The sequence below is a fragment of the Accipiter gentilis genome, chromosome 23 (assembly GCF_929443795.1).
Source record: "Accipiter gentilis chromosome 23, bAccGen1.1, whole genome shotgun sequence".
NCBI lineage: Eukaryota > Metazoa > Chordata > Aves > Accipitriformes > Accipitridae > Astur > Astur gentilis.
In genome coordinates, this window is record NC_064902.1 from 13321709 (window position 1) to 13349591 (window position 27883).

The 27883-nt window shown below is 41.0% G+C and overlaps 2 protein-coding genes across 3 annotated transcripts; one reads left to right on the forward strand and one right to left on the reverse strand.

Moving 5' to 3' along the window:
* Positions 1 to 97: 97 nt before the first annotated feature.
* XPC (XPC complex subunit, DNA damage recognition and repair factor) lies at positions 98 to 14382 on the reverse strand. Of its 2 annotated transcripts, XM_049826671.1 has the most exons (16): positions 14226 to 14382; positions 13249 to 13447; positions 12202 to 12329; positions 11257 to 11380; positions 10214 to 10298; positions 9576 to 9733; positions 9245 to 9365; positions 7762 to 7851; positions 6420 to 7355; positions 5784 to 5944; positions 5442 to 5523; positions 4857 to 4991; positions 4184 to 4353; positions 3894 to 3987; positions 3252 to 3341; positions 98 to 2593 (listed from the first exon to the last, which is right to left on the reverse strand). In XM_049826671.1, exons 1-16 carry the CDS (start codon positions 14332 to 14334, stop codon positions 2381 to 2383), a joined length of 2895 nt encoding a protein of 964 aa, XP_049682628.1. In that variant the 5' UTR covers positions 14335 to 14382; the 3' UTR covers positions 98 to 2380. The 2 variants fall into 2 exon arrangements, with proteins under 2 accessions (XP_049682628.1, XP_049682629.1); XM_049826672.1 differs by lacking the exons at positions 98 to 2593; positions 3252 to 3341 and having other exon boundaries at positions 3894 to 4019.
* Positions 14383 to 14441: 59 nt separating this feature from the next.
* LSM3 (LSM3 homolog, U6 small nuclear RNA and mRNA degradation associated) lies at positions 14442 to 17633 on the forward strand. Its single transcript, XM_049826521.1, has 4 exons — positions 14442 to 14492; positions 15527 to 15637; positions 16813 to 16908; positions 17237 to 17633. Exons 1-4 carry the CDS (start codon positions 14472 to 14474, stop codon positions 17315 to 17317), a joined length of 309 nt encoding a protein of 102 aa, XP_049682478.1. The 5' UTR covers positions 14442 to 14471; the 3' UTR covers positions 17318 to 17633.
* Positions 17634 to 27883: the final 10250 nt, after the last annotated feature.

Consider the following 27883-nt stretch of genomic DNA (forward strand, 5'->3'; position numbering starts at 1 on the left):
TGTCCAGGTACATGAGGGATTAGTTTGTAGGTTCCACATGAACTAGTTTTCTATTGTTGGTTGAGATAAATGCACAGCTGGGTTTTGTTTATCCTGCAAATATTTCTCCATTTTGGGAAACAAGATCCTAGTAATAGAACAGCTGTGATCTATCTGGTCTGTATACTTCTGTGTGATGAAAGGCTGAATCCAGCCTACAGGGGTTTTACTCCCCATTACTGACTACTGAAGTAATAGTAACTTCCTTGCCTCCATTAAGATTATTTGAAAAATATGATGGTTCAGCCTTACTGGATACAGCCTTTTGTATTTTTAAAGAGACTGGGGGTTTACCTATGCATTTGCCAGCTGAAAATACTTTTGTCTTACATGCTAGTGTGTGCACAGGATTGACACAAAATAAAGTAAGACTCCTTTCACAGACAGGAACTTCATTGTTTCCCAGGCCAGGTGTGGTGGTGGAGCCAAGACTCGCTTTCATTGCACGTACACAACATTGCTATAGAAACAACTAAAGCAGTATTTCTCTTGCTTCCTTACCAAACTCTGTCAATCATCTTCCCTTTCTGCTTCAGTCTCCCTTACAGTAAGTGTATTTACTCTTTCATCCGTTACATGCTTAGGTTAGGAGAGCTGGCTGCCTATGGAGCTGAGGGGTAGGATTCTGCCACCTGAAGATGTTACTATCTCTTTCCCCGCTGACTATAAATAGTCATTACACTCATAACATCATGTATCTGCCCAGTGTCCCAAGTTAGGAAGTGCCGAGTTGCTTTGGTACAGTTGCCACCAGCTCCCATTTTAAGCTGATGCAAAATTACCAGTTATCAGCAGGAGCTGGACGTGTGCCCACACATTCAAAGCGCTTGTCTCTGGGTGTATCCTGCCTATGAGCGCAATGACGAACACAGAAGAACTATGTCCTCTGTGCCCTCTGCAGTTTTACCAGTTCATGCAAGATTCAGAATTTTTCTTGAAGCCTTATTTATATACAGGTTACATCTACTCCCCAAGCCTCCAACTGAGGTTGATATTTATTCAGAATTTGGTAGCAAAACCTAAAAACTCAGAATGAAGATCCTTAACATTAAGACAATTCATAAGCAGCCAGCTCTGGGATATCCTGGGACCCGATTTGCGACTTCTGGAAATACTACAGCGTGTTCTTATCCTTGTGTGAAAGTCCCTCCAGGGAAACTGAGCTGCTTGCAGAAGAATGAGCTGGCTGGAGGGGAAGCATAACAGACAACATACTGTTTTTCCATACTTTATTTTGTTCTACAAATACAGTATAAAAATAGAGTTTTTTCTGAACATAATTAAATGTCAGCCATTTTCCTGCATTTCAGTCTTTCCTCTGTGACAATGTCCAGCAACGACTAGACTAGTATTCCCATCTATTTTTGAAGAGATAGTGTCAGTTATAAAAATATTGCAGAAGACAGATCAGCATTTCTATTACAAAACTGCAGGAAAAGCTTGTGTAGATTTAACATTCCTCTCTCAAGCATTTTTAAATGCTTAGGTACTAGATAACATTTACAAGAGCTCTCTGGTTTCAGTGGATTTAATTTCTGACCATGATACTCAGCCAGTTTTACATGTTTTGCTCCACAACACATCCACATGGTCTTGATAAGACAGAACTGAAAGAAGTATGTATATGTTCAAATGACTTAAGACGACATATTTAACCTTAAGTTTGAAATGAGGACAGGGCTTCTCCCCTCTAATGCACAAGATTTCTGAAAGTAAAGGAAGACTGTAGGCTGAAAAGCCAAAACTGAGTTTTCACAAAGGGCAGGTATTCTTTAGAAAGTAAATTTTCAGATTCCTCCAAATTGTGATTGCATGTTTCTTTACACCTTAGAGGAAGTATTTCCCCTTCTGTGATAATAAGACAGTAAGACCAGAACTCTACCTCACCACTGATTTGGATAAGCTATGAATCAAAGAGGGCATTTGTAGTCTTTTGGCCAGCTCACCACAGACTGTTAAATAGCAGCTGCATCCTTTAGTTCTGAGAAAGCAGGAAAAATGGAAAGGAGAAAAATGGGAAAAGACAGTGCCAATGAAAGGAGTTCCTCAGAAAACAGAATTATTAGTGCTGAGTGATAGAAAAGAGATCAAAAAACCTAAAGAGCACAAACTGATCTTCTCAGAAGGTACAACTGCACATTTGCTGCTCGTAAATCCAAGGATAAAAGGATGAATCTAATTGCCTGTGATAGCAAAAGAAACTCTTGATACTGAATTAGGTTGGTCCCTGATAGCTCAGACACACAAGTGCACAGAAGACTAAGTCCTTAACTGGTAAAGGATACTTTTGTTGTGACTATTGTTCTTGCATCTGGAAATGGCAAAGAAAAGCCTGTTCTGATCACAGTTTCTCAAAAGGGAACAACTGTGCTGCTTCTCCTTTCCTTTCTTGCTTGCTCTTTCTGGTTGTCTTCTCTTCTTTTTTTCTCTCTAACTGGCGATTTTGGGGCCATGAAATGGCTGCATTCCCTACTGCAGTCTCTGCACTTGGACCTCCTTCTTCATCAGAAGAGAATCCTGCTCCTTTCTCTGACACAAGTGCTGACGGCTCAGTCTGGAAAAAACAGGCATGAAAATTGAAAAGTTGCTCTAGATATCGCTCGTAACTACCCCTTTCTATAAGGGCTTGTCTGCTGTCACGGTGACACTTAATGACATTACAAAAGTTGGCTGCTCTGGTTTGGGCTTCTCACCCAAAGCAGTGTGTTTCTGTTCCTGGATGTCAAGCATTCTTTCAACACAAGCAAAATACGTTTGATGACAGAATAAAAATAAACCTGCTTTGAAAAGATAATGCTTCACCTTTCTCAGTGGGGAAAAGATTAAGAACTAAAACATCTGACTTCCTAACAAAAAGCAGCCCACTCTCATCCTGTTAGCTACATGCTTAGCTTGGAGGAATAAATCTAGGAAGTGGGTATGTCAAAACAGAAGATCATACCAAAAAAATGATGCTTTAGGAAACACTAATCTCTTGTTAAAGAATAATGAATCTTTCTTGGGCATGACCACATCGAATTTCTGGTGTAGTTATTTTTATTACTTGCTAGTCACATGCTAACAACAGGAAAGAAGATTTTTGAGCAACTACACTCTGGAAATTCTACACTCTACAGCTGGAAACATAACACATTGGAAAGACTGAAAAAAAATATCTCTTGGTAGAAAAATACCATCCCAAGAAAGAAATCACTGATAGAAATGCAGAATACCTTGATGGAGTAGCGTTGCTTCAGTCTCTCTCTGATGAGAAGTCCTTTTGTCAGCAGCTTCCAATTCCCCAGAGCTCTCTTCTCACGCTTCTGTGTGGGATTGTTATTGAAAAGAGAAAAATTTACTATTGTAAGTTTCAATGTATTTATGCCCACAGAAAACGGAAGTTCGAAGATTTTAAACTGCCATTAAAAAAACCCATGCCAACTTAAATGTGTCACATTAAAAGATTATAGGCCAGTAGGATTCTTAAGAGTAAAATGTATTGGTGTCCAATTATCTGCCTAATACATGAATCACTGTCACTTTCTGATGTGCACCCTGACTGTGTAAATTACACCAGAACCACCTCCAAAACTTTAATGTCCTATGTGTATTCCTCATTTTTGTTTCCCAGCAGCCATGGAAAACTATTCCAGAGTATGCACTATTTCAAATATTGCTACACACTTGTATTGCATCCCACTGCAGTCCAGACAACAAGCCCCAAATGGGACACTTGGGGGATCCAGCTAGTCCCTCACGGTCACAGAGCTCTGTGTCTGTTGCTTACACAGCCCACCCTTCTTTGATTGTCGACAGTTTCAATGAAATTTACTTGATAAATGTAACAATAAGGAAGCTGCAAAAATAATTCTCACCTCCTTCTCCTTCTTTTCTATTTCTGCTTGTTCATTCTCCCAGGCAGCAATGAGGACCTCTTTATACTCCTCACAGACAACGTAGCCATCGGTACTAGGAAGGAGAACACAATCCTGTGTCAGCTACTAGAAGAAAAAAGAAAGGGAGCAAATGCCTGCTGACCCAGCCAAACCAAAAGTTATTGAATGTTGACAGAACTGTAACTCATCACATGCACTCCTTAACACAGTGTATACAACTTCTGCAGGACGTCAAAATCTGTCAGCTGCAACATAGCAGCTTTACGTACACTGGGTGTGAGTAGCCACCATGAAAATCAAATCCAGTGATGGCTTGAGCACAGTCAATGTCCAACTTCCGTGCCAATCTGTTCAGATTTGGGAGTCTCAGCTGCACACAGCCAATGGGTAACATGGATGGCAGGAAGAGATATACGTTTCCATATTCATTCCGAGGAACCTGTTATTGCAAAATTAAAGAGAAATGGTATCGCTCCTGCTCTCTGGAGAAAGGTGAAAATCCCTGCTGCAACTCAGAGACTCTCCCTTCCTTATGACCTGCCACATTCCACTCCAGTAGTCAATTAATATTCACATGACAAGGCACAAGCCTAAATTTTAGCTGCATGGTTATCTCCTAGCTATGTTCTCTGCCCAGGCCTTGTTACTCAAGCTGTAATGCAGAGAATTAGCGAAACAAACATGGGCTAGGAAACTAGATCAACGAAATTACAAGGTTAGCAGTCTGTGCTGCTAGCACTCCTTACTTGTACTCAGGAAAGAAAGGCCTCAGTGAAGTTTTGATCATTTCCTCCTGGGGATGGTTACCTCTGAACTCGTAATCCTGCATCCAGATGTTATTGACTGATCTCACCTCTGAAACATGCAACTTCTGGAAAAATAAACCCCACAGTTCCACACAAAACACTTCCTTTAACATCAGCCCTCTGCCTTCCTAGTTACCTTTCCATCCACTGCTATAGGCGGCTGATACTCCTCCGTCTGCCAGAGACCAAACAGTGCCAGGTCCTCTTTGTCCCGGTTTGCAGGCTCTGCAAGGCGCGCCTTCCTCGCCTGGTTGGAAAATCCTTTCACCATCTGTGTAAATACAATGACCAACCCTGTAACACCACAACAACAAGCTGCCAATGATTTCAGACTTTCCTAGGACATCAAAGGAGAAGGCTCTGGGAGAGAAGAAATGCCTATTTCCTAGCTTCAGTATCCACTGCTTATAAATGATAACCCGTGGCACCTGTAGGCAACAAGGAGCCATATTCTACAGTTCATATAAAACACTTGGATGCCTTTGAAGAAGATGAAAAGGGTACAGTTCTGCTAGATACCCTTGGGGTGGGAAGAAAAGATAGCTGGGCTTTGGATAGTATATAGGAACTATAGGCACAGTAGGTGGGCAGACTCACAATGCAGCTACCACATGCCATGCAAGCAAGTGAGAAATCGAGAAATCTACATCTGCTGACAGAGAGAAGGTAAAAAAAAATAGAACTGAGTTTGAACGCACAGGAGGAAGTCAAACCCCCTTACCTTGTAAGGCACTTCTCCAATCCTCACCACTCGAGCTTGCTTCAGCCAAGTGTCCTTGGAGTGCAGCGTGTGTACGCAGTCTCTAAAAAGGCCAGATGGAAGCAACCATAAGAGTTTTAAGTCCCTCCATAAGAGACTTCCAAACTGTTATTCACATTAGGAATGGTAAAAAACTCTAAGTGATACACAAATGCTATCTGAGCAGCTAAATGCCTCACCCTGTCTATGCATGTGGCCTGAGACTACTGCTGATACCATCACAGTCTTCATGCAAATTAGCTCTTAAATTTGTTACAAAGATCACAGTCACAAGATCAGTCACACCTGATGTGCACAACTCACCTGGAGTAGACAGCCTCTCCCCTACAGTACCCTAGGACAGCAGCTGACTCAGGATAGATCGCCTGATATTTCAAGAGGTGCCTCTTCAGTACATAGAGAGGGTGGTTTTTGTACTCTCCAATTGCTGTTGGCAGAGGCTGATCTTGAAGCTTAACTTGAAACTGTAGGAATTATACAAAGAAGAGTGGTTTCAGAACTCTCTTGCAATACCCTTTGTAAGAAAATAAGAATGTTATAGTATGGATCAAAGGAAAAAACACCAGAAACTTAAATCAGATGAGCCAACAGACCAAAGCATTCTTGTTGCAAACAGGCATTTAGATGTGTACCCAGATCTACATATTTTAAAGACTCTCTGAGAAGAGTAATGCTAACTGTACAGAAACCACGTTACTAAGTTTCCAGCATGGGCTGTCCAGTACTTTTGCTATGCAAATTTCTCTTGAGCAGCCTCCATTTGATATTATTTCAATCTATCATTGTATATTCCCTTTAAAACATGCTCAATCTGAACATTTCAAGATCAAATACAAACTTCTTTCCTCATGGAAAGATTCCTAATGATTTTTGCCTGAAAGAGAATCCAAGGACTGGACTTCTGGCACTAAAGGTCCTGAATAACCTATTGCCATTTACCTCATTTTCCTCCTTCTTGTCTCTTTCAACATAGGGACTTTTATATGGTTGCAGCGTGTCTTCCCACCACTCAGGGTCCACACGACTCTTCCTTGTTGCAGTCATCCACACTGGGTCATATCTTTGTGTCACATCCCTGACACTCCCATCATTGTCAAATCCCACAATGTAGGAAAGCGGCTTTGTGGCATATGTGAAGCACAGCTGGGGCTGGCCAACGTTGCCATGAACACAGTCTACACATACCCACTTGTCCTCACGTTCAAGGAAAACCTCCAGCCACTGGTCTGTGCCCATCACTTTCCTTACCTCCTGCTGTCCATCATCCTCATCACTAGAAATTATTTTGTTTCTCTTTCTCTGTCCATGAGGCAAGGCTGGAGCTGTACTTTTTGCTGGCCTAGGCTCAGCTTCACATGAATTTTTGGATAGCCTTGATTCTGAAGTCTCAGGTTTGGGGCTTTTTATAGCCATTACCTTTGACTTCTGGGAGCCCTGTGAACTCCTCCACCTTTTAGAGACAGTTCCAAAATCCTCATCAGAGAGATCACTCTCCTCCTCTGAAACCTCAAAGTCCGAAACACTGCCCTCATCACTTCCACTCTCTTCTTTGTAACACACTTTGGAGGCCACTCGCCTCCGGCGATCATTCTTGGGCCTGACTGGCACATCTTTTTCCGCTAAACTGCTCTCCTCATTACCAGATTCTTTCTGTTCCTGGCTGCCTCTAGTCAGCTTTGACTTGCACGTCCTTTTGGTCTGAGCAGTTTTGGGTTTCTTTGACTCCTTTTTGTCTTCTTGGCTCTCTGAGGATTTTTCATCCTGCTTGGCTTTTTTGCAGGGGCATTTTTTTGCAACAGCTTTTGGTGTTGTGGAAGAGCTCTCCTGCCCCTCAGAGGTACTGCTGAGAGACTGCCTCTTGGATGAGCTTTTTCCCTGCAAATAAGAAACAGGCTAGGTCACTTTTATCACCATGGCTAACAACATGTTAAAAAAAAAGACTGAAGTCAGCACGAGGTGCATGCAGACCAAAGGTTGGCAGGCAAATGGCTGAAGAGAGGTGTATTCAAGCAGCAAGTGTTTGCTCTCAAAGTTTTAAGGAAATTTAAAACCACTGAAGCATAAGAAGTCTTTGCTGAAACACACAAAATGGGTGGTTGTTTTAAAGAAGAAACCTAAAAATTAAGGGTTTGTAACTTCTGCACTATAGACAGAACATTGTCATCACCATGCTTCATGCAGTAAGTGATTTCCTGCAAGCTGCACCAGCCAGAAAGTTTTTTCAATCCTACTCTCTAAACCAGTGACCTATTCCTTATTGCACACACCCAACAAAAACTACCTTTGCTCTTGTCTCCTTGAGAGGAACAGGCTGAAAAGACAGCACGAGGCGACACAGCAGCTGTAATGCTCGCAGAATAATTAAAAATATCTGCAAAAGAAAAAATAAAGCATGTTTAACATTTTTTCAAGGTATATAAAAAAACCCTTTGAAACTCTTCTACAACCTGGGTTCTGTCAGAAATCATTTTCATTCCTACCTTTTATCCAGTGCTGTATACACTGACACAGATGTGTAGGTAGCCCAGCTGCTACAGTATTAAAGCACCGCAGTCTTCTCTGGCTCTTATTTATGTTACTACTGTGGCAGGGGTACTGCTGTTAACTTACAGATGAGGAACCAATTCCTAAAAAGGCTAAATGACCCATCCTGCTGGAGCAGACATGCTAAGTCACTCAAATCCCATCCACCCTATCAGTCTCTCTTTCTTGAGGAAAACTGAGTAAGATGACTCTAAATCCTGCCTCCCAAAGGTGGCCAAAGCCAACCACATAGCATCAGCTGAACCCAGCAGAAACACCAGCCATTCAGAGAGTGACATTACAGTCACAACTGAGTGGCTAACAGCTGTGACCTGGCAACTGCCTTCCTGCATGGGACTCAACTGAAGCCGCCTAAGCAAGGCTTGCTTTGTCTTTTCCTCCTCTCCCAGGAAGTGACACCTTTGCATTTCCACAGCAAGGCTGCAAAGCCACCACAACTGCTTCCTGCTTTGCAGCAGAGAAGCTGCAACATCCCACTTTATCAGCAACAGAGCAGAGCTGCAAGCCACGCACCTGCAAAGCAGCAGCTTGTTTCTGCTTTTTCAAATGTCCCCTGCCAATTTGATCTCCTGCGCTTCCCCTCCCTTGGTTGTTTTACTAAAATCTCTGTGTCACTTGAAACAACTTACTCCAGTTCTTCCCTTAATCCAATTCCACCACAAAACAACTTTAGAGTTGAAGTCCTTTTGAAGACTTGGCCTTGGGCTGCTCTAAATAAAAGTTCAATTCCTTTGGCCTTCAGTGGTGACTCATAGCAGCAAACTACCAACCTTCAACTCAAAGATCTGTGAAGAGTTTCTCTGGCTGCAAGTAAGTCCCGAGCATTTCCTCACTCCAATTAGTGTTTCAGACGAATCCTATTAAGCTGGTTTGCTTTGATCTATGCTACTAAAGCAATATAAACAAGCCAAACCATACTTAGGAACAAGTAGCTCTATATACCATACATAAAGCCATCCACAGCAGAACACAGCGTGTACAGTGACACCAACCAGAACTAGAGGCTCCCATTAGGCACTGTTCAAATTGAATAATGTATTTACAGAAGGACTCCAGATAAAAACACAACAAAAAGAAAAAGCCATGGAATCACCTAAGTTACTGATTTGCTTTCTCTAAATCCATCCCTCAAACACCACTTTGTGTATGACCTCACAGTGCTACAGCACTGATCTAACATCCAAATCCAGCAAGCATCCCTGCACTTCCCAGTCACTTACATGAACCAACTCCTCATCATCTCGTGCAGCATAGATAGCAAAGCGCCTCTCCAAGGTTGACTGAAGGGGCTCTCCTTTTTCAATGGAAAGCTCATCATTGACAGTGAAGGTTCCAACAAACCTGAAATATAAGACACCTGCTTACTGTCTAGTGTATATGGCTGTATTCTTAAACTTCATAGTTCATCCTTTCCTTCTGTAAAAAGGACAGATTTCACCCCTGTATTTAAAATCAGAAAAATCACCAAAATAGGTAATTGTATTTACTCCTCTCCCTGAACCCTGGCTCATACATTCTATGTGATAGCATGATTAGGAAAGAGAGTTTTACCATTTCACCAAGTTGGAAAGGTAGAGAAGGTCCACTTGGCCTGCAGGCACTTTTGTGAAGTGGGTGGGGATGATGGATAGACCAACGGCATGAAGATCTGGCTGGCTGCAGATCCTGTTCCTATAGAAACCATTTGCTAATAAACACAAGAGATGAACCTGAGAGAGAAAAGTTTCTATAGTGAGTTCACAAGAAATTTTTCTTGCCGGAACTACTGTCCATGGTTTATTTACTGCTCCTTTTAACAAAGACAGGCAACAATGAAGCCTCCCAAGCGTACACAGGCTAGACACAGCGCTGTCTTCAGATCACCATCAGAAAACAGTAAAGCCTTGAAGTTCCTGTCAGTGTCTCCTGCTCTACATGACTGACACTTTAACCCCGACAGAAGGAGCAGATACACACTCAGTGGAGAAATATACACTCTAGTCATATCTGTTTTGATTTAGAATTTTACTAATGCAGCCTACAGTTTAGGAGAAGTCTACTGAGCATTTGTCGGGACTACAGCCTTTTTATTTTTTCACTTCTAGCCACAGCCCCAAATTATTTGATCAAAATTAGTTTCTTCATCATGAATCAGTTCAGACATCTTTATGCTCAATTTTTTCTCTGCCACGTTTCTCTGTGACCAATACCTTATGCGTGTCCTCACGAACCTCCTTGCTGAAACGTTTCATCATTCTCCGAAGATAATTCTCGAACTCAGCTTTCCTTTTTTCTCTGCATAAGATTAAAAAAGAAATGGATGTTTTGGGGTTTCTATGGACCTGCCTTTCTAGATTCCTGAACTGGATCAGTTCACAGAGACTCTATCCCAGAGAATCTTCTGTGCGCACTTAACAGAAGTTTAGTTACTGGCTATGCGTAGGCATGGAGGATGCATACAACTAATAAACTGTGAACTCCACGTACCTGACTACTGACTGAGAGCTGGGGTATATTCAGATGGCCTAAATTCTTCCTAACTTTATGTGCCTACAGTTTCCTACAAGACAGTTTTGGATAGCTCTATACTAAACTTACAATTCACTGTCTGAATTGTCTGACTTTCAGATTACTGCTAGCATTCCATTCAGATTCCTGGAAAAATGGTCTTCTCTTCATTGATGAAGTCTTTTAATTTAGAAGCAACAGATACTCTGGTTGCTTTGTTATGAAGGGCTGGCCTGGGACAGTGCCTACCTTGTAACAGCATGAGATATCATCAGGCCTCCAGCCACCACACAAAGAAAGCCGTCCTTGGTATAATGCTCCCAGATGCTGAAGGCATTCGTTTGACTCACCTATTCACACCTCAGGTATGGGCACACAGAGGCTTCCACCTGAGCTGTTAAGATATTTACAGTACAACAATGCCATTCACCCACAGCTCTCTACTTGAAGAGATCTACTACTGTCCCTGGTTTGGAAATGTAGATATTAAAGCACAATGAAGTTACATGCTTGATTTTCAAGGAAGCTGAAAAACCTCTATTCACACCAACTTCCACTGAAGACTTTTGGTAAAATTGTCAGTGTGCACACTGTTCTCCACCCCATGACCTCGCACCATTCCAACTCAACAGTCTGCACAAAGTGGGGATTTCCAACCAGAAGAGAGCAAGTCAGTGACAGTCAAGACTTAGCATATTTTTAACTTCATCCTTTAACGGCCCTCCACTGCCTTCCCTGTTCTTACCTTCTCTCTCTTTTCTTCACCTGCTCTGGGGTTTCAATCTCTATCTCGACAGGATTGCTTGGCAACACTGCTGCTGGAAGAACAGCAGCTTCTTCTAACTTATCTGTGGCAGGTTCCTGGAGTTCTGGAAAAATGAAATATTACTAAATGATAAATAAACATGGAACAGATGCTGACAATGGGCTGACAACCTACCTATTCCTTCTCAAGTGCTTAAACAACCTACAAACAGAACATCCTTAGTAATTACCAGCTCCTGGATCTTCCATAATACTGTGTGTACTCATTTATTTCAAGTAACTGTGGGATGCCAGTCACCTGGTGTTGAGGAATCAGCTCAGCAACAGTCTAACAGCACGTGACTACCACAGGCAAACTCAATCAGGAGAAAGGTGAATGAAGCAGATGTAACTTGAAGGGTACTTGTAGGGTAGCAAAGAAAAAAACCTGACAACAATTCACTTTAGAAGGCATAAATCTGTAGCAGCAAAGATTATGATCATCATGATTCTTATCACAGTTTGTTGATGACCACCTAATCAAACAGCTCAGTTGGTTTCATCTCCACTCTCCTTTACTGGGAAGTGGCAGTTTTGACTCATTTTTAGCTGCTCAATATTAGACAACACAAACAGCTGAGCAAGTGCTTTGGGCACGGTAACATAATTTTAACATAAGCCAACAAATAGACAAATTCAAGGGACTACCATCAGGTTAGTAGTTGTCTGGGTGGTTTTTTTTTTCACTTTGGAACTATTCTAAAAGCATTGTGAGATATGAGCTTTTAAAGATACAGATATGCACATGGAGCATACTTTAGGTATGCAGAGTGTATACATTTATCTGAACCCGAATGAGAAATGGTTCAAAAAAATAAAATTACAAAAAACCAAATTGTGTATAAGAATATTTACTCCTTAAAATGAATAAACATGCAATTGTTACCTTCCACGTCCTCCCATTCATCTTCACTTTCAGCGCCATCATCGTCAGTATTGTCTTCATCCATCTCTTTTTTAACAGGAGATTCTCTCTTCAACTTTATCTCCTTCTGAGGGGGCTTCAACGAGTCACTGTTACAATGATCAAAATGGCTTTAGCATCAGGAAGTGCAGGTGCTTGTTTATTTAAGAAAAATAGAGGAAGAACACACTAAAAATAGCAAAACAAATGAAGCATGACCTCTGCATCAGTAACAACAGATTGAGTATTTGACAATTAAAACACAGATACCTTCTCTGTAAAGCAAACCATCTTTGCCAAAAATAACCATGGGCTCAGTGGAGCAACACTTTTTCAGTGCAATCTTAGGTTCTGATTCTGCAAGGCCGTTTAGGAAGGAAGATGCCTGAACCTACAAAAGGCCTCATCCTTCAGAACAGCTTGTACAAATGAATCCTTGGAGAAAGGGTTCACTGAATCATTTGTTTTTACTGAATTTTCAAAGTGTACTGAAATTGGAACTGTTTCTGTTTCACTACACTAATACTCTGGCTCTGGCTGGCCACTGAAACAAGACCAATCAGTTTAATTTCTTTTTATGAATTCATTTGCTATAGCAATCTCTATGGGCAGACCCTGCTGATATTATATTTGGATTCCAAAAAAACACCATAGAATGATATGTTTAAAGATTTCTGCTCATCATTTTAAACCCAAATGTCAGGCCAACATTTCTATTCATGCTGAATTCCATAAAGCCTCCCTAGTCCCTTGTAAAAACTGTAACAAATAAAATAAAAGGTTATATTGAAACCATTGAATTTGAAAAGGCTCATGCTTTTGCTTCCCATACAGACTATCTTCCTCAGGACTGACTCTGCAATAAATAAGATGGTACTTCTGTTCAGCTGCATGACATAAATGTACTAAACTGGACTGATAGCCTAAAATAAACTGCTCACATGCACATATGTAGCACTAGGCCCTAAACAAATAACATGTAGCCATGAAGAGAGAGCTCCCATAGACTTGACTGATAAGTAAACTTACCTGCATGTTTCCTCTTTGTTATGATTCCCCTTATTTCTAGTGATTTTTTTGTTTTCTTTTATTAGTGATTTTGCCCCATTTTGTTTTGTAGGCTTATTTGCTGAGTTAGAAACTCCAGTATCACACTCTTCTTCGTTCTTGCTAGCAAGAGCTTTTGAATCATTCTTCTTTACACTGGGCTTTTTCTCTTCAAAATCATCTGCATGGCACAGAAGAAAGGAAGATATATTAAAGGATGAAGTTTCATCTCCATGGCAATCAGAAACAATACCTCCACAGATTTCATTAGAGCCAGCTACAGAAGAAAGTGAGCACTCACAATAACGTGCATGTCATTGTTTCTGAACAAATAGGTAAGAATTGAACAATGAGACCTGTTTAAGGGAAAAAAACCATAATAACGTAATGCACAAGAAGCACATAAAGATTCCTATAGTCCTACCAATGGGGTCAGTCGAAAAACAAGCATCGTACGTGCCACCCACAAGAAACTGCTATTTTGTGAAGCTGCTCTGGAGAACTTTTTTCAGGGCACCTCCTGGGACACGGACCTGCGTGTCACGGCCGTCCCCGGCCCCCGCGGGGGAGGCGGGGAGGGGGTGGGGGGGTGGCCGTCCGCAGCCCCGCCACGGCTGAGGTGAGACAAACCCTCACCGGGTCGCTCAGTGCCTTATTAACAGCCTTTGTCAGTGCTTCCAGACAGCGTGTGGGGCCCACTTCACGCAGGGATTTAAACCCCCGACTTCTGCGCGCCCATCGTCCCGCCCTCTGGCACTGTGGAGAACACACCTATCCACGCCTCCAGCCTGAGGTAACGGCCCTTTCCCTCACAGGGGCTGTCGCGGCCCAGCGCTGCGCTAAGAGCCAGCTGACACCCGCTGCTCCCCGACCCCTCCGAAACACCAGAGGCCTGGACCGGCCCCAAGCCCCGGCGATGGCGCAGCGCCCGGCCCGGCTTCCCTCCCTCCCGCACTCACCCTCCTCCTCCTCCTGCTCCTCCGGCTCGCCCCGCCGCGCCCCCAGCCCCCCGGAGCGCCTCTTGCTGTCAGCCGCTGGCCGGGGCGACGCTTTGCGCTTCCTGGCCATGGCGGTCCCCCGGCGGCGGGCGGCCCACGGCCCGCGTCCCGCTGCGGTCCCCGCCGTGCCCCCGGCCCCGCCCCCGGCGGAGAGGAAGGGGCTGGGCCATAAAGTCTCGCGGGAGAGCGCGGGAGGCGGTTTGAAAGATGGCGGATGAGGTGGATCAGGTAAGCGGCTGCTCGCTTCCCTCAGGGCGGGAGGCGGCGGCGGACGGGCCCTTCCTCGTTGCCAGCGGGCCCGCGCTCCCGGCGCCCCCCCCCCCCGCCACCCCCCTTCCCTCCGCGGGTCTGGGGAAGCCTCCGCGGCTGGCGGGGCGTAAGATGGAGGCAGGCTTTCGGCTGCCTAGCTGGGACCGGGCGTACCTCCCGGCAAAGCCCCCGGCTTGGGCAGCCTTCCTGAGGCGGAGCCCTCCGGGGAGAGCGCTTTCTGCGGGGAATGACATTCCTACACGGCCTCGGTCCTTGTGCCGCCGCCGGGGTTGTCAGGAGCGCGGGCAAGGCTCGCTTCAGGCCCGTTTCCCCAGGAACTGCCGGAGGAGGGAAATGGAGGAAAGCTACTGAGGAAAATACCCTTGGCTCTGCCTCACGGAGAAGGAAGTTGGTGGCGTGCTGCAGGATATTCACAGAGATGTTCATGCATTTTAGCTGTGATCCTGAAAGTACACCTGTATTACAAAAAAGAGACCTCAGCCCTGTGTGCGTTCAGGCTTGAACCTGCTTTGAGGCCTGGCACGAATGCTGTGTTGTTGAGCTAAGCCTTAAGGAGAGGTGTGTGTTTGGGGCAGTGTGCCACCCAGTTAACCGATGCGAGCTAGCAAAAATGTCAGCATGTGTTTGGTTTTTCTAGCCTGTGCCATGTGTTGGCAGAGGTGTGGTGCTGGTTCATGCAGAGGAGGCTTTCTGCTGCTGCAGTATGGGCAATGGTTGCTAGTAAGAAATATAGTTTATGTAACGGTATGTGTGAGGCATCATTTGCTGCAAACTAAACTGAAGTCTTTTAACTCATTTTGCTCAGGCTGGTGAACAACCGTAGGGTGGTAGTATCAGCTGTACTCAGGTTCAGTAGGATGTGATGGAATGATTTGGAGTATTTGCATCTATATTCTTAACTGTTTGTTTTCTGCATCTCACAAATGCTGAGGAATGGAAAAGTTCACAGGCTTCTTCTGTAAAATTAACTTTTTTAATTTTATTTTTTTTAGCAACAAACAACAAATACTGTAGAGGAGCCACTTGATCTCATCAGGCTCAGTCTAGATGAGCGAATCTATGTCAAAATGAGGAATGACAGAGAGCTTAGAGGCAGACTACATGTAAGTAAAACTTTCAGAATGCTACCATGCTTATTCAGCTAAGCGCTGGGCATCCTTTTCTTTCATGTACAACAGTCTGTTACACAAGCTTACCTGTAATGTTACATTGATTGTTTAAAAAATCACTGTAAAAACACAAGTAACTGTATCTCATGGTTAAAAGTGCAGAAGTGGTTATAGAAGGTAGGTTAAAGATCATCTTAGTAACAAGGGCTGAACTGTTTCTCTTATCAAAAGTGTACTGTGGTTGGTGGAAAAATCTAATTTGTTCAGTACTCTGTCTGCTATTAACTGCTTCTGTAGAGAGTCAAGAGATGTATTTTGTTTTTCTTGTCTCCTGAATGATACCAAGCAATTCATTCCACAAGCAATAATGCTGCAGGCCTCTTCTTGTAAAGTACCCTGAGGTCTTTGGACTGAATTAAGACCGAGATTATCATAATCAAACAAGTATTGCTTAAGGCGTACCCTATGAGGGTGTGATGGGCATATGTACTCAGCTGGATTCTCTGCAAATCTCATTTGTTGAAGTGTTTTTCTCTGGGAGTGATATGACTCTTGACGAGACAGATTTTTGCTTTCTATTAAGTCAGTCATCCTTCCTGAGTACTATACTGTGTTGGGGAAGAGAACCAGTTGCCCCATGTGTTAGGTGGACCTCAACTCCTTTGGCAACACAAAGATGAGGAGAGATCCATAAGGCGCATGTGTAGTTTGCATCGTGCTTCTGTAGGGTTTTTGGAATATGTGCTTATTCTAAATTTCTGTAGCATTATATGAATTAGAGCTTTCGTATCCTTTAAGATGGCCCCATGCAATCAATTCCGGAAGGCTGGACTGGCAGCGGAGAATGTGTAGCTGGTTTAATGTTAATAAAGTGTGTCTCTCTCTGAGTTCTTGTATGTTTTCTCACTGAATGCTTCAGAGCTATTTCCTGAAAGAGCATTTCAGTAAATATAAATGTCTTCCCTTATTTTTATGTGGCAGAGTACTGGTTTGTTGACATTTGTTTGGAATTACAACTATAACTGATACTACTTTGTTTTGACATATTGGTGTATTTTGGTCAAAATCAGGCTAAACTAATTATGTCTGAAATTCTTGCTAGAATTCTCATTTTAATAAGCTCATGTTTGAATTTTGGAAGAAATAATAAACTAACTTCATTCCTACAGGCATATGATCAGCACTTAAATATGATTTTGGGTGATGTGGAAGAAACTGTAACTACAATAGAGATTGATGAAGAAACCTATGAAGAGATTTATAAAGTAAGGACTTAGTTTTAAAAAAAGTTTTCTATGGGGATAAATACTCTAAACTGTGTTATATTGTTAAAGTAGTTTATTGCTGACTACTTTTTGAACCAAGATCTAACAGAAGTTTTGGGCAAATTGTTATGAAACTACAAAGGATATCCAAAGACTTGGTGTTAGTTGTATTGATCTCTTCAGCATGCCAGGATGTTGTATGTTTGAGCTTATATTTGTTGGATTTGTTTCTGGTGTTTTGTTATGATTGAATTTGGTCATATGCTTAGCAGATATGTTTTGTAAACTATGCTTTTGTAAATGTAAATTTTTCTTTCCTTCTTCATAGTCTACCAAAAGGAATATTCCGATGCTCTTTGTCAGAGGTGACGGCGTTGTGCTTGTAGCTCCCCCGTTGAGGGTTGGTTGAAGCAACAAAGGATTTAACCTTGTTGGAAAGTTTCAGGCTTTTGGACAATGGTTTGTGTTTCAATTGCGTCTCAAAATTTTGTATGTGTTTTTTATAGGATGTTTTTGTCTGCCCTTTTGGGAAGGGGAACCAGTTTGTTTTGCAAAAGGTACATGTCAATTGAAGCAGTGTAAACCCAACCTGATTTTCTCAGAATTAATGTAACTGCTGTAAATTGACTGTCTTGTCACATTGGTAAAAGAATCCTTCATTTTTTCAATCTTGGCGATGGCACTGTCTTAATTTTTTGTTTTAAATAAATTTGGTTTGTCTTTCAGATTTCACTTGTCATGTTTTTATGTTGAAGATGTTATTCTTATGTTTTACTATAGAGCTAATGCTGTATTAAGTTGTAGTATGTAGCCTCACTTTCTGAGAAAAGAGTAACTTTTGTGTGTTTTGTTAATTTCTGTCCTTACTAATACCTCGAGTCTTGCAGGGTGATGTTTGGGAGGGCAATACTACATGAATCTACAGTAATATAATTTATGGCTTTTCTGCGTTCAAATTCTTGATGCATATCCTTGTAGCAGGCAAATAGTGTGTATATATATGCATCTTCTACTTAAGATATGTAAAGAAGATGGGCTTATTCACAATGTTTTCAGATGTTTTTATTGTGGCTTTAACAGAGCTATGCTTTGCAAGGCCATAAGTAGACTGAGGTTGTTGCCTCTCATGCTGTTGAGTTGCCTGCTGCATGCATTCATTTCCCACTGTCGGTAGCCTGTTTCAGTTCTTGAATACACTAAACTCTGCTGAATGCTTAAGATGCTCATTGGTTATCTGCACTGAGGGTGCACTAGAACTCTGAATAAAGCTCTTTTTTAATTTATACTTTCTCAGGCCCACCCTGTTTGCAATTTCTTCACCTTCTTGTATGGAGGAAAAAAAAAAAGGCACTTATGCTATGAAATGTTTTAATAAGTATGTTTGAAAGGCATGTGAGATATGTAGGTCTACACTGGGACATTTCCTACAGAGCTTGACTTGTGACTTGATAAACCTAATTTATTCTAAGTTATTAGGCATGCTCTGTAGGGTTAGCAAAAGCAGCTTGCCCTGGCACTTTCTCCTACAAATAAAATCTTCATAACTTATGTCCATAGCTTGTGACAGTGGTGAGGAATGAAAGGTCTGCCTTGGTAAGCTCCAAGCCAGATTTTTCTTAAAGGAAGACTAACTTTTTTGGCAGTAAAATATATACACTCAGAAGATGAATGTATACTTCATGCTCTTTGAAATAAGGAAAGCAGAAACTGATACAAAATCTGCTCTGACTTCTAGGTGGCATCCATACTCTGTAGTTCTCAAGCAACGTCCTCTAGTGTGAGGAAAATAGAGTGATAGCTGAAGCTGAAATAGTGAAGCAATTGCTGAGAATTAGTGTGTTAGTAGCAATTACAGTCTTATGTTTTTAATCACGTGGGGAGTTGCTACCATATTCCTTGCGCTTCATTCTAGAAAGGACAAATAGCTCTACTTGTACACACACGCAAGAATGTTATCTTAAACCTGTGCACAATGCTGTTTTCATGTATAGATCCCTTGTATGCAAGTGAAAGAAGTCATCTGTACAACTTACTACTCTAAGATTATTTGAATGAAGTACAGGTATGCAGTGGCTTTGTAGCAGACTTCCCTCACTCTGCCATCCTTGCTTGAAGTTGGTCTGGGCTAGGATGAAAAAAAATGTCCATGATTCCTATCTCTTCCATTCCGAGCATGCTGTCTCTGCAAGAGTTAGCTCAGCAAGCGTCAACTCCTGTTCCGTGTGTACACAGCCCTTGATGTTGGAAGAACACTGGTGATGCTGCAACTCTTCCCCTTCTGAAAGAGGGACAAGGATGACTGCGCTGAGATCCTCTTTAGTCTATCTTATCTCCTACCACTCTAGGAGGCCAAAATAAATGCTTGGGGGAGAGAGTAGAAATAGGTGAACACAGTGATAGTCCTACAGTTCCCAGGGATCTGCACATCTGGGAAAGGAGAGAGTATGTTTCACAACCTGAGGGATTTCTCTTCCATTAGTCTACATCCCTTTAGGAGACCAGTAAAGCCCCTTGCTATGTATTGTTATGCATGTCACAGGCTGAGTGTGTGTTCTCTGAACAAATGCTTCTGGTCTTGGCTTTGTCTGGTTTGGGCTTGGTTTTGAACTTGCTGCCTGTCACTTTCATGTGTGTGACAAACAATGTTGGCTTGGTGGTATTCAGAGATAGCAGAGTATATACATTTACTTCTCCATCTTTTCTACTCCTAATTATCCTTCAGTTTTCTCTTTTCTAGGTTGCAAAAAGATTTTCTATTTAATCATTTTTGATGAAAGCTGCTCCATTTCTTTTTGAACTATGATTGTTGTATTGGAGGACTGACGTGATAAACAAAATGTTGGTACATCAGGAACTTCTGCCTTGATAAATTTTAGTGAATATCTATTAATAACACTTGTTAGGTTCTCTGAGAATAAGAGCCATATTTGCCAGCATAACACATCTACCTGTTTGTCCAGTATTTCTATGTTACAGAGTACCAGCACAGTTGAAAGAGGTCAGCTCACCTACATAGCTCACCTGAATCCCTGTAGAACTCTTAAAAATTGTCTCATTTGTTAACTTCTCTTTCTTTTGAAGCTTTAAGTGAGGGATTATGCATGGTGGCTGCTAGCTCAATTATTGTTTAATTGATTTCTGGGGTATTTACTGTCTGATTATAAAGATTTATTATTGTTTATGTTGCTGAAATGTCCAGCAGCATCTTTTTACTGACCCTCCAATTTGAAATGAGCTCTCCAGAGTGGGAGCCAGTCTAAGCTCCTCTATGATGAATGTGGATTAAAAACCCCATACATTTAAAAAACTATTCTCCAGTCTTGTTTCTTGCTTACTGTTCTTTCTATTCTTTGATCATCTGTTGGTTGTACTAACCCTTTTTCAAGATTCCTACTCCTGATGTGTTTGCAAAAGAATTTATCATTAATTTTCCTCAAATAATTTCTCAAGATTTCTCAATTACCTTTTCATATTGTCTTCTGGTTTTAGCCTGCCAGAATTTTTAATATTACTCAGCTTCTTGAAGCTTGCCTCTTTATTTCTAGTAGCTTTTTATAAACTCTAGTAGCCTTCTGGTAGTTTTTAGCCTTTGGACTGCATCTTTTTGATAGATGGCAGAGGAATTTGTCAATGTATTGCCTTTAAAGAATTTCTGTTCTGCCTGCAAACATTTGACTCTCAGCAGCTTTTTTAACAAGATTTTTATTATGTAATTCCCTTTTTCAGAAGTGCTGTTATAGTTGGACCTCTGGTGTCTTACTGCTTTTGTGACTGTGTCAGCTGCCTGTGAAATTTCTGTGTGGACTAACTTGCGTAGGACGCTAGATGGTGCTGCATTTCCTCAAATTCAAGCTTGGTTGGCTTTGCCTGACTGTTGTATGTAGCCTGTGTCAACAGGCTCTGTAGTTGTACAATTAGTCATTTGTTTTTAATTAGGATGGCACTTGTTGACAGTTTTAAATTAACTCTGCTGCTCACCCATAAGTAAAGATCAAAATATGTTTTGATGTTTATGTAGGCACAGACCAAGCCCCCAAAAGAGTTAAAGTAGAACAGTATGTGTGCCTTGCATTGTCAGATTTTAAAATGCATGAACTCCAGACTAGCGGCTTTGCTAGTAGCGTTAGCTGAAGAATTAGCCCATATAGAATAAATTGTGGTTAACCACTTTGCTGCTAAACACTGCTTGGAGAAGAACAGCACATTGTTGTGTGTGGTATACAAGGCTCCTTCTGCACCCACTGATTCAAGTGCTAGTTGTATGGCTGTCCAATAATTTCACTGGAGAACTTCACTGCAGTTAAAATTCAGCAGGGGGAGCAGCCTGCACTTGTGAATGTATGTACATTAACTCCTGAAGTGACAAATATTTTAGTTTATTTCAAGTCACCAACACCGTTGCCTTTTTTGAACTCACAGAAATAAGATTTTGATCCAGTCTACATATTTGAACAAGATAGAATTTTGTTCTAGGTCATGTAAGGTTTGGGAGGATGGGTTTTTTTCAGGTTGAACAGAGATTACGTTATGTGTCTCATTCCTATTCCCCAGCACAGGACAAGCCCAGGATTTGGATAATAGGTTATAGTAAGACTTGAGCAGTGTGAGCAATGGCAGACTGCTGCGGAGACTCAGGGTTGGAAGAGCAGAACAGTATTGATCATGTTGGGAGCTCTGCAACAACACTGTCTCCTCTTGGTGCTTCTGTTCTTGTTCTGTATGCACTGGAAATCTATAATTTGAAGTATTTAAGAGAAGGAAGCTTATAAGCACTTAGAATTCTTATTAGACCTGTAGCACTGGGAAGGGAGCTGCTTCAGTGCAAGATGACAAACGTTGTGCATTGTTTTTTGGACTGATGATGACATGTACAGAAAATCCCATCAGGCTTATTAAGGTTTAAGGCATTCATGCCAAGATCATTGATGGGCTGAATACATCATTACTGAGGGTGTAGGACTCCCATGTTTCTAAACAGGAAGCTGCTTTCATATACTAAACAAAGAATGGGAAAGAAAAATAGAAAGTTCTACAGAAAATTGAAGCACAGTGTCCAAGCCAGCCCTTTTTTTGGGGGGGGGGGGGGGGGCGGGGGAAGAATGGGGGGAAGGAAGAGAATAGATGATGTGGGTTGGAGCGGAAAACAAGAACCACTGACGGAAAAAGATGTAGTCAGAAACCCTGTTTGAGTGAATTTTTTCATTGTTACCCAAATTAGTTTGAATGGAAGAGTGGCCCACTCCCAAATTTTGGAAACCTAGGCCAAAAAGCCTATTTAGTTTTACAATGGCATTTGATTGGTTTATGATGTGACTGCATGCAACAACAAGGGACTAGGCTTGCTGACTGTGTGGGTGGACAAACTGTTGCAGAAAACACTGCACAACCCTTAGGAAGAGTTGGGTAATAACTGATCATGAAGGGCGCTTTTAGCAAGGTTTTCCTCTGTATGGTACATGGTAAACACGGGATATTTACTCAAGGTGCATATGGAAACTTTGGAAGAGATCAGAGTATTCCAATGTAAGCACATTTTGTGAATTAGAAGGATGTTATTTGATTGAGAGTATGTACAGTGTTCCTTAGTCTTAGACGTTTTTGTATTCTGAAAGTATGGGATACCATAAACCTTAAATGGAAAAGATACAATTTTCTTATTTGTGAAAATAATAAAGTATTCATGTAGCAAAATAGTTCTTGAAAACTGCTATAGTTACAGAAATTCCAGTAAGCCTAAACTGTGTTATATATTTAGATCGTAAAGTATATTTAATACCTCAGGTAATTGATGCATTTCCAGTTTCTCTTTGGTTTTTTTCTCTAGGTTTTTTAGAACCATTTTTTAAATTAATTGTCTGATAGAGACCTATGCTTTATGTATCTGTGCTGGCTAAACATGATGCTCTTTGATCACAGTCTGTTGGTTCTTGTCACACAAAGCCCACATCAGTACATAGTTGCTCTCTTCAGTGGGTGATCTAGTGTTCTAGACTGTTTCTAGATGATTTGCGCAAGGAACTACACCAATGTCTTTAAACTGTTTGACAAGCAGAAGCCTCAATTCCATAAACTCTGTTGTGGTAATGGATCAATTTTAGCCTCTAAAGGAGACCTTAGTGCTGCAGGCACCTTAGTCCTGTTTCTTTTTCACAGCACTCAGCTGTTGCACAGGAAGGTTATAATCTTTGTAGGTAAGGAGGCTGCCAAAACCTTTGCTAGCAATGGCACAGTTTATTAAGTGATTCATAGTCTGATCACTACCTAATAGAGCTCACAGCTGTGGCACTTCTGCTACAGTAAATTTTCATTTGCTCTTCTTGAATCTGCTAAACTGTTGGGCAGTAAAACCTCTAGTTCTGTGTAAATCATTGCATCAAATACGTATGTCACTTAATGCTAATCAGGGTGAAATGCTGCATAAAATTTTGACTGAGGAAGTCACATGCTCCCTTCCCCAATCCGTTCTACGGAAATCCCAAAGAGCTTTCATGAAAGCAGACTTTTTCCTTTTAAAAAGAAGAAAGTATGTTGCTCTAAATTGAAGTTAAAGTTTGTAAAATATTAAGCATAAGACCTATGGTTGGCATAATTGAATGCATTACTGAATTCTTCCAGAGCCTTCAAACTTCAGTGGCAGGGAAAAAATTTGAAACAAGTAAATGGTGCTCCAAATCTTGACTTCTTTAAATAAGTCTGCAACAGATGACTGTAGCTTTGTCATTCATCCTTAGCATATAATTGCTCTGATTAAGTTGGCTTTTTTATGCTGTAAAGGTGACACAGGCTAGGGAGACCTAATTACCTTTTTTGCAGCAGGTAACTGTTACTAGTTCATCTTGTGCTGTAGGTGGTGTGGTAAAGCAATGTGTTGTAATTTGTTCCGTAGCACCTATATTTAGTACTTTTTAATGAAACAGTTGCTTCCCTCAACTGCCCAGATGTGGCATTCCAGTGGTTAGCAGAAGTCTGAGGAAGAAATGAGATATCAACAGATAACATCTGAGAGCTAATTTGATTTATTTTACATTTGTAATGCATTCCTCCGAGCTAAATTCTTGTTGACTGAAGTGCTGTTTATAAAAGGCAAGAGATCCAAAGCTCTGCTGCAACCCAGGAGAATACACTATAGTTAAGTAGAACACAAATCTTAACAATTTTTTTTATACCAAATCTTCTGATTGTTATTGCTGCCTGTTGGTGTAATTCAAATATTGAGTTGTTTCTGTACTAATGGAGTCCTACCCATGAAGCACATGCTCTGATCTTAGTACCAGCTAATGGAGAGTTTCCTTGTGATTAAATGTTGTCTTTACAACTTTTGTCCTGCAGTCATTCCCTGAAAACCAACCTAAATCCAGCAATGCTATATGCATGCAGCTTCCAGATAAACAACATTCTGTGGGTAACGCAAGAGATCTGTCCACTGTATTCAATCCTAAAGCCAGCTGTCATAGCTATTTTTTCTTTCTTGAGGCAGTGTGATGCCTATACAGTGATTTTTTTTTTTTTTTTTTTTTTTTTCCCCCCTCTTGTGCGGTCTCATGAGTTAAGGAGAAATATTTTACATGTTGTGTTTCAGGTGTTGAATATGAAGTTTACTGTGTAATTTTCCATTACTTCTGTTTTCCTCTGACTTTCTTTTAGTAATGTTGTCCCACAGAAAGGTTACGAGGTTTCATTCTTGTGAAGGGCTTTGACATCTCTGGGATGAAACTTCATGGACAGGCATTTCTCTGTCTTACTCTTACCTTTCTGGTACCAGTCTTGATACACAGCTCTGAAAAGAGTGTGAGTACTGTTCTTTGACTAGCACAGTTGCACAGAAAAGACAGTCACACAGAAATAGTGGTATCATCACACAACAGAGATCTGCTGGTTCTTGAACCAGTATCTTTTCTACTGCCTGGATTCTTTCAGCACAGTTTTGTCTCTTATAATCTTTATTTCTTTTTTGAAAAGGGTGCAAGCTATACATCTGATTCAAGTGACTCATTTGATCACAAAAAAAGTACATTTTAAGGATATAAACAAAAACACTGACCAAATCTCCCTTGCATTTTCCTTCTTTTGTAGCCTATAGCTAGTTAAGTTGTCAGCTTCAAGAATATACTCTGTTCTTTACCGACTGATAGGGCTTTTCATTTCTCTTCTGTTCTCCTCTAACTAGAATTTAGGGGGTTTTGTAAACAAAAAAGCAATCTTAAACATCAGTGAGCACTTAAACATCTACATGTTGATGAAGCTTCTGTAGACACTGTTGATCTCATAGAAGACGTATCGGTAAAGTTGGCATTAGTGGACATCTGCCACATCAAGCAACTCTGAAACTTTTTAAACTACGGTCACAAACTGCAGTTGCAGTTTTGATCTTGTGATAATCTCAACACACCAGTAGGAGAATGTCAGGTATGTGACTTCTTTTTTTAAAAAATGCCTACTCTTATCAGCTATTTCATAAAGAAGTGCAGTCATGTAAGGAAGCATTTAACTTCCGGCCTGTGCATCCTTTGAACTAATTGTCCACTTGTTTTTTTGTTTAATGTAAACCTTGCCTGTGGCATTAGCAGTTGCATTGTGCTAAAGTCAGTCATTAAGCCCTAGGATTTTTATTTCTGATTAAATGATGGCTGAATATCTAAAGCCACAGAGTTCTGCTTTCGAAAAGTACATCAAAATGTTTGAAAAGTTTTTTTGAGTCTGGCTCCAAAATTTTCAATGTCCACAGATGTAACATATATGTGGTCTTTGTAGTATTTTCTTCTTCTAGCTGGAGATGAACCCCCTTCCTGCATTGTTCTGCTCAGGGATATTCTAGTCTTGGAGGAAACCTGATTTTGTGTTTCCACTCTTGAAACCTGCTGTTACAGCACTGCTTGAGTTCTCTTCTCCTGCAAGCCTAGCTGATAAGTGGAAGCCTGTGACGGATGAGAGAGAATTTCCAGGAATTAAGTTTTTAAGTGCTTGCTTATAAAAATGCTTGCAGGGCCTAAGTAGGAATTGTTTGCAGTGTCTGAGCAGCTTGGGGAACTGACACAGCTACAATGTGTAGCTTTGACCTGAATCAATTCTCTGGTCAGTTCAGGGAACAGCAGTTGCTTAAGCCAGCACTGCAATTGGGGAAAAGTGTTCATTAAGCTACTGCTTAAAGTAACATCAGAGTCCCCTTAGTGAAGAGTGGAGGTTTCAGAGTCCCCTCTTTAGCTTGTTAGTACTGGTATGAAGCAGGAATATGTACAAGAGAGTTCAGAAGAACTGAACATGGTGGGAATTGTGGTCTCAAAAAAGAGTCCCAAGGGGGTATATGGAAGGTATCTCTACTCATCATACTTAGCCTGTTAAAGGTTTAGACTTTTTTCTAAAAAAAAAAAAAAAAAAAACCCAAAAAAAACCAAAAAAAACACAACAAAAAACCAAACCAAAAAACCCCTCAGCTCAACATGTGACATTTAAAAGACTATGTTCAGTTGAAATTTGAGATGATTGTTCAATAAGTTCTTTGTTTTTTTCCTTCACCAGAAGATACTCACCCATGTCTTATACAGAATAATTGTGAGATTCCTATACAGAGAGGTTGTAAACAGAGCATGAAAATATATGATGCAAGTAGCCAATTTGCCTTGAGCAGTTTTTTCTCTTCTGCAGGGCCCTGTTGCATAACTGTTCCCTTCGGTCTGGCTGTAGTGTTTTATGGGCTGGATGGTTACATGAGAATCTAATCAGAACATTTTCTACTTCTAAGGACTAGGAATTTCTGGAGAAATCTGGAAGTTCTGCATGTAGTAATAGCATCCAGAGAAGCAAGGGTTAATTTCTGTAGGATTCCTTCCCAGAGTTTTCTCCAAATAAATATTCTTTATAAGTTAGGAATAAACTTAGTAACTTAGTGTTTTGTGTCCTTTGAGCACCAACTTTGGGACAAGAGGCTTTGTCTTATCTCTCTTTTTTTTTTTCTTCTTTTAAAATCTTCTGCTGTTCTAGGGAGTTGTGTAGGGTGCCTGCTAATCCTTGGTGTGTGTCTATGAGTAGCAGAAGCAATTACTGCAGGTCATACTGACCTCGGGCTAGGTTCCTTTTGTTTTTACGTTGCTTATTAGTTACCTTTCTAAACCAACATTCTTTGTTTCAGACAGAAAGCCATTGCAAGAATGCGGTAGCAAGGGAAGGAGGAATGCTTCATTCATAAATCTGAGAGCATTTACAAAGGAGGCTATAAATTATTATCTAATTTCTTTCATCTGAAGAAAAGAAAGCAGGATATTACAATTAAACATTTTATTCAAGATTGCATGCTAAGACCATGGCAGAACTGCAAATAAGGTACATTGCTGTTTTCTGTAAAGGGTCTTTTAAATCCTAGGGCTCAGTAATGCAGGCTGGACCATGAGTACACAGAGCATTGTTTCCACTATTATACTGGTAACATGGAGGAAGCTGGTACCTCCAATACTGAAGGTACTGGAGGAGGAATTAAACCAAACCTACAGGGTAAAATTTAGTTTTCTTCCACACATAATGCAAATAAAAGTGAGTAATGTTAGCAGAAAATAAGTTTCAGTTTTACGATTTCTATGTGGGTTTAATGCTGAAGATGAAAAGATGAAAATATATTTTTAAGTGTGAGTCTTAAAAAAAAACAAAAAACCACAAACTATCCTGAATAACTCAATCTCTTTCTCTACAGAAAGCTGATAGTGGTTGATCATACTGCTGTAAAGTTCAAGTCAACAAAAGGTAACTCAAAAGACAGAATAGAATGCTAGGCTAAGAAATGAGATGTGATCCTCAGATTTGGGAATAAGAAATTACAAATTTATTCTGTCCTTTCTTCTGTTGCCACAGCTAGATAACTTGGGTGTTATTAGCACAACTGATACTTGTATGAGGACTTTTGTACTGGTGGCTCTGGATCTACGCTAGGCAGTAAACTGACTTGATTGTAACTCATGGCATGTAAACTCTTTGTCTCTGCATTTCA

Excerpts from the sequence above, each read along its gene's own strand:
- XPC (XM_049826671.1), bottom strand. The coding sequence starts at position 14,334 with ATGGCCAGGAAGCGCAAAGCGTCGCCCCGGCCAGCGGCTGACAGCAAG. Across the intron at positions 11,381-12,201 it reads TGAATGGGAGGACGTGGAAG|AACTCCAGGAACCTGCCACA; the intron begins GTAACAATTGCA and ends TCATTTTTCCAG. Across the intron at positions 9,366-9,575 it reads CTTTCCAACTTGGTGAAATG|GTTTGTTGGAACCTTCACTG; the intron begins GTAAAACTCTCT and ends CTTATATTTCAG.
- LSM3 (XM_049826521.1), top strand. The coding sequence starts at position 14,472 with ATGGCGGATGAGGTGGATCAG. Across the intron at positions 14,493-15,526 it reads TGGCGGATGAGGTGGATCAG|CAACAAACAACAAATACTGT; the intron begins GTAAGCGGCTGC and ends TATTTTTTTTAG. Across the intron at positions 15,638-16,812 it reads AGCTTAGAGGCAGACTACAT|GCATATGATCAGCACTTAAA; the intron begins GTAAGTAAAACT and ends TCATTCCTACAG.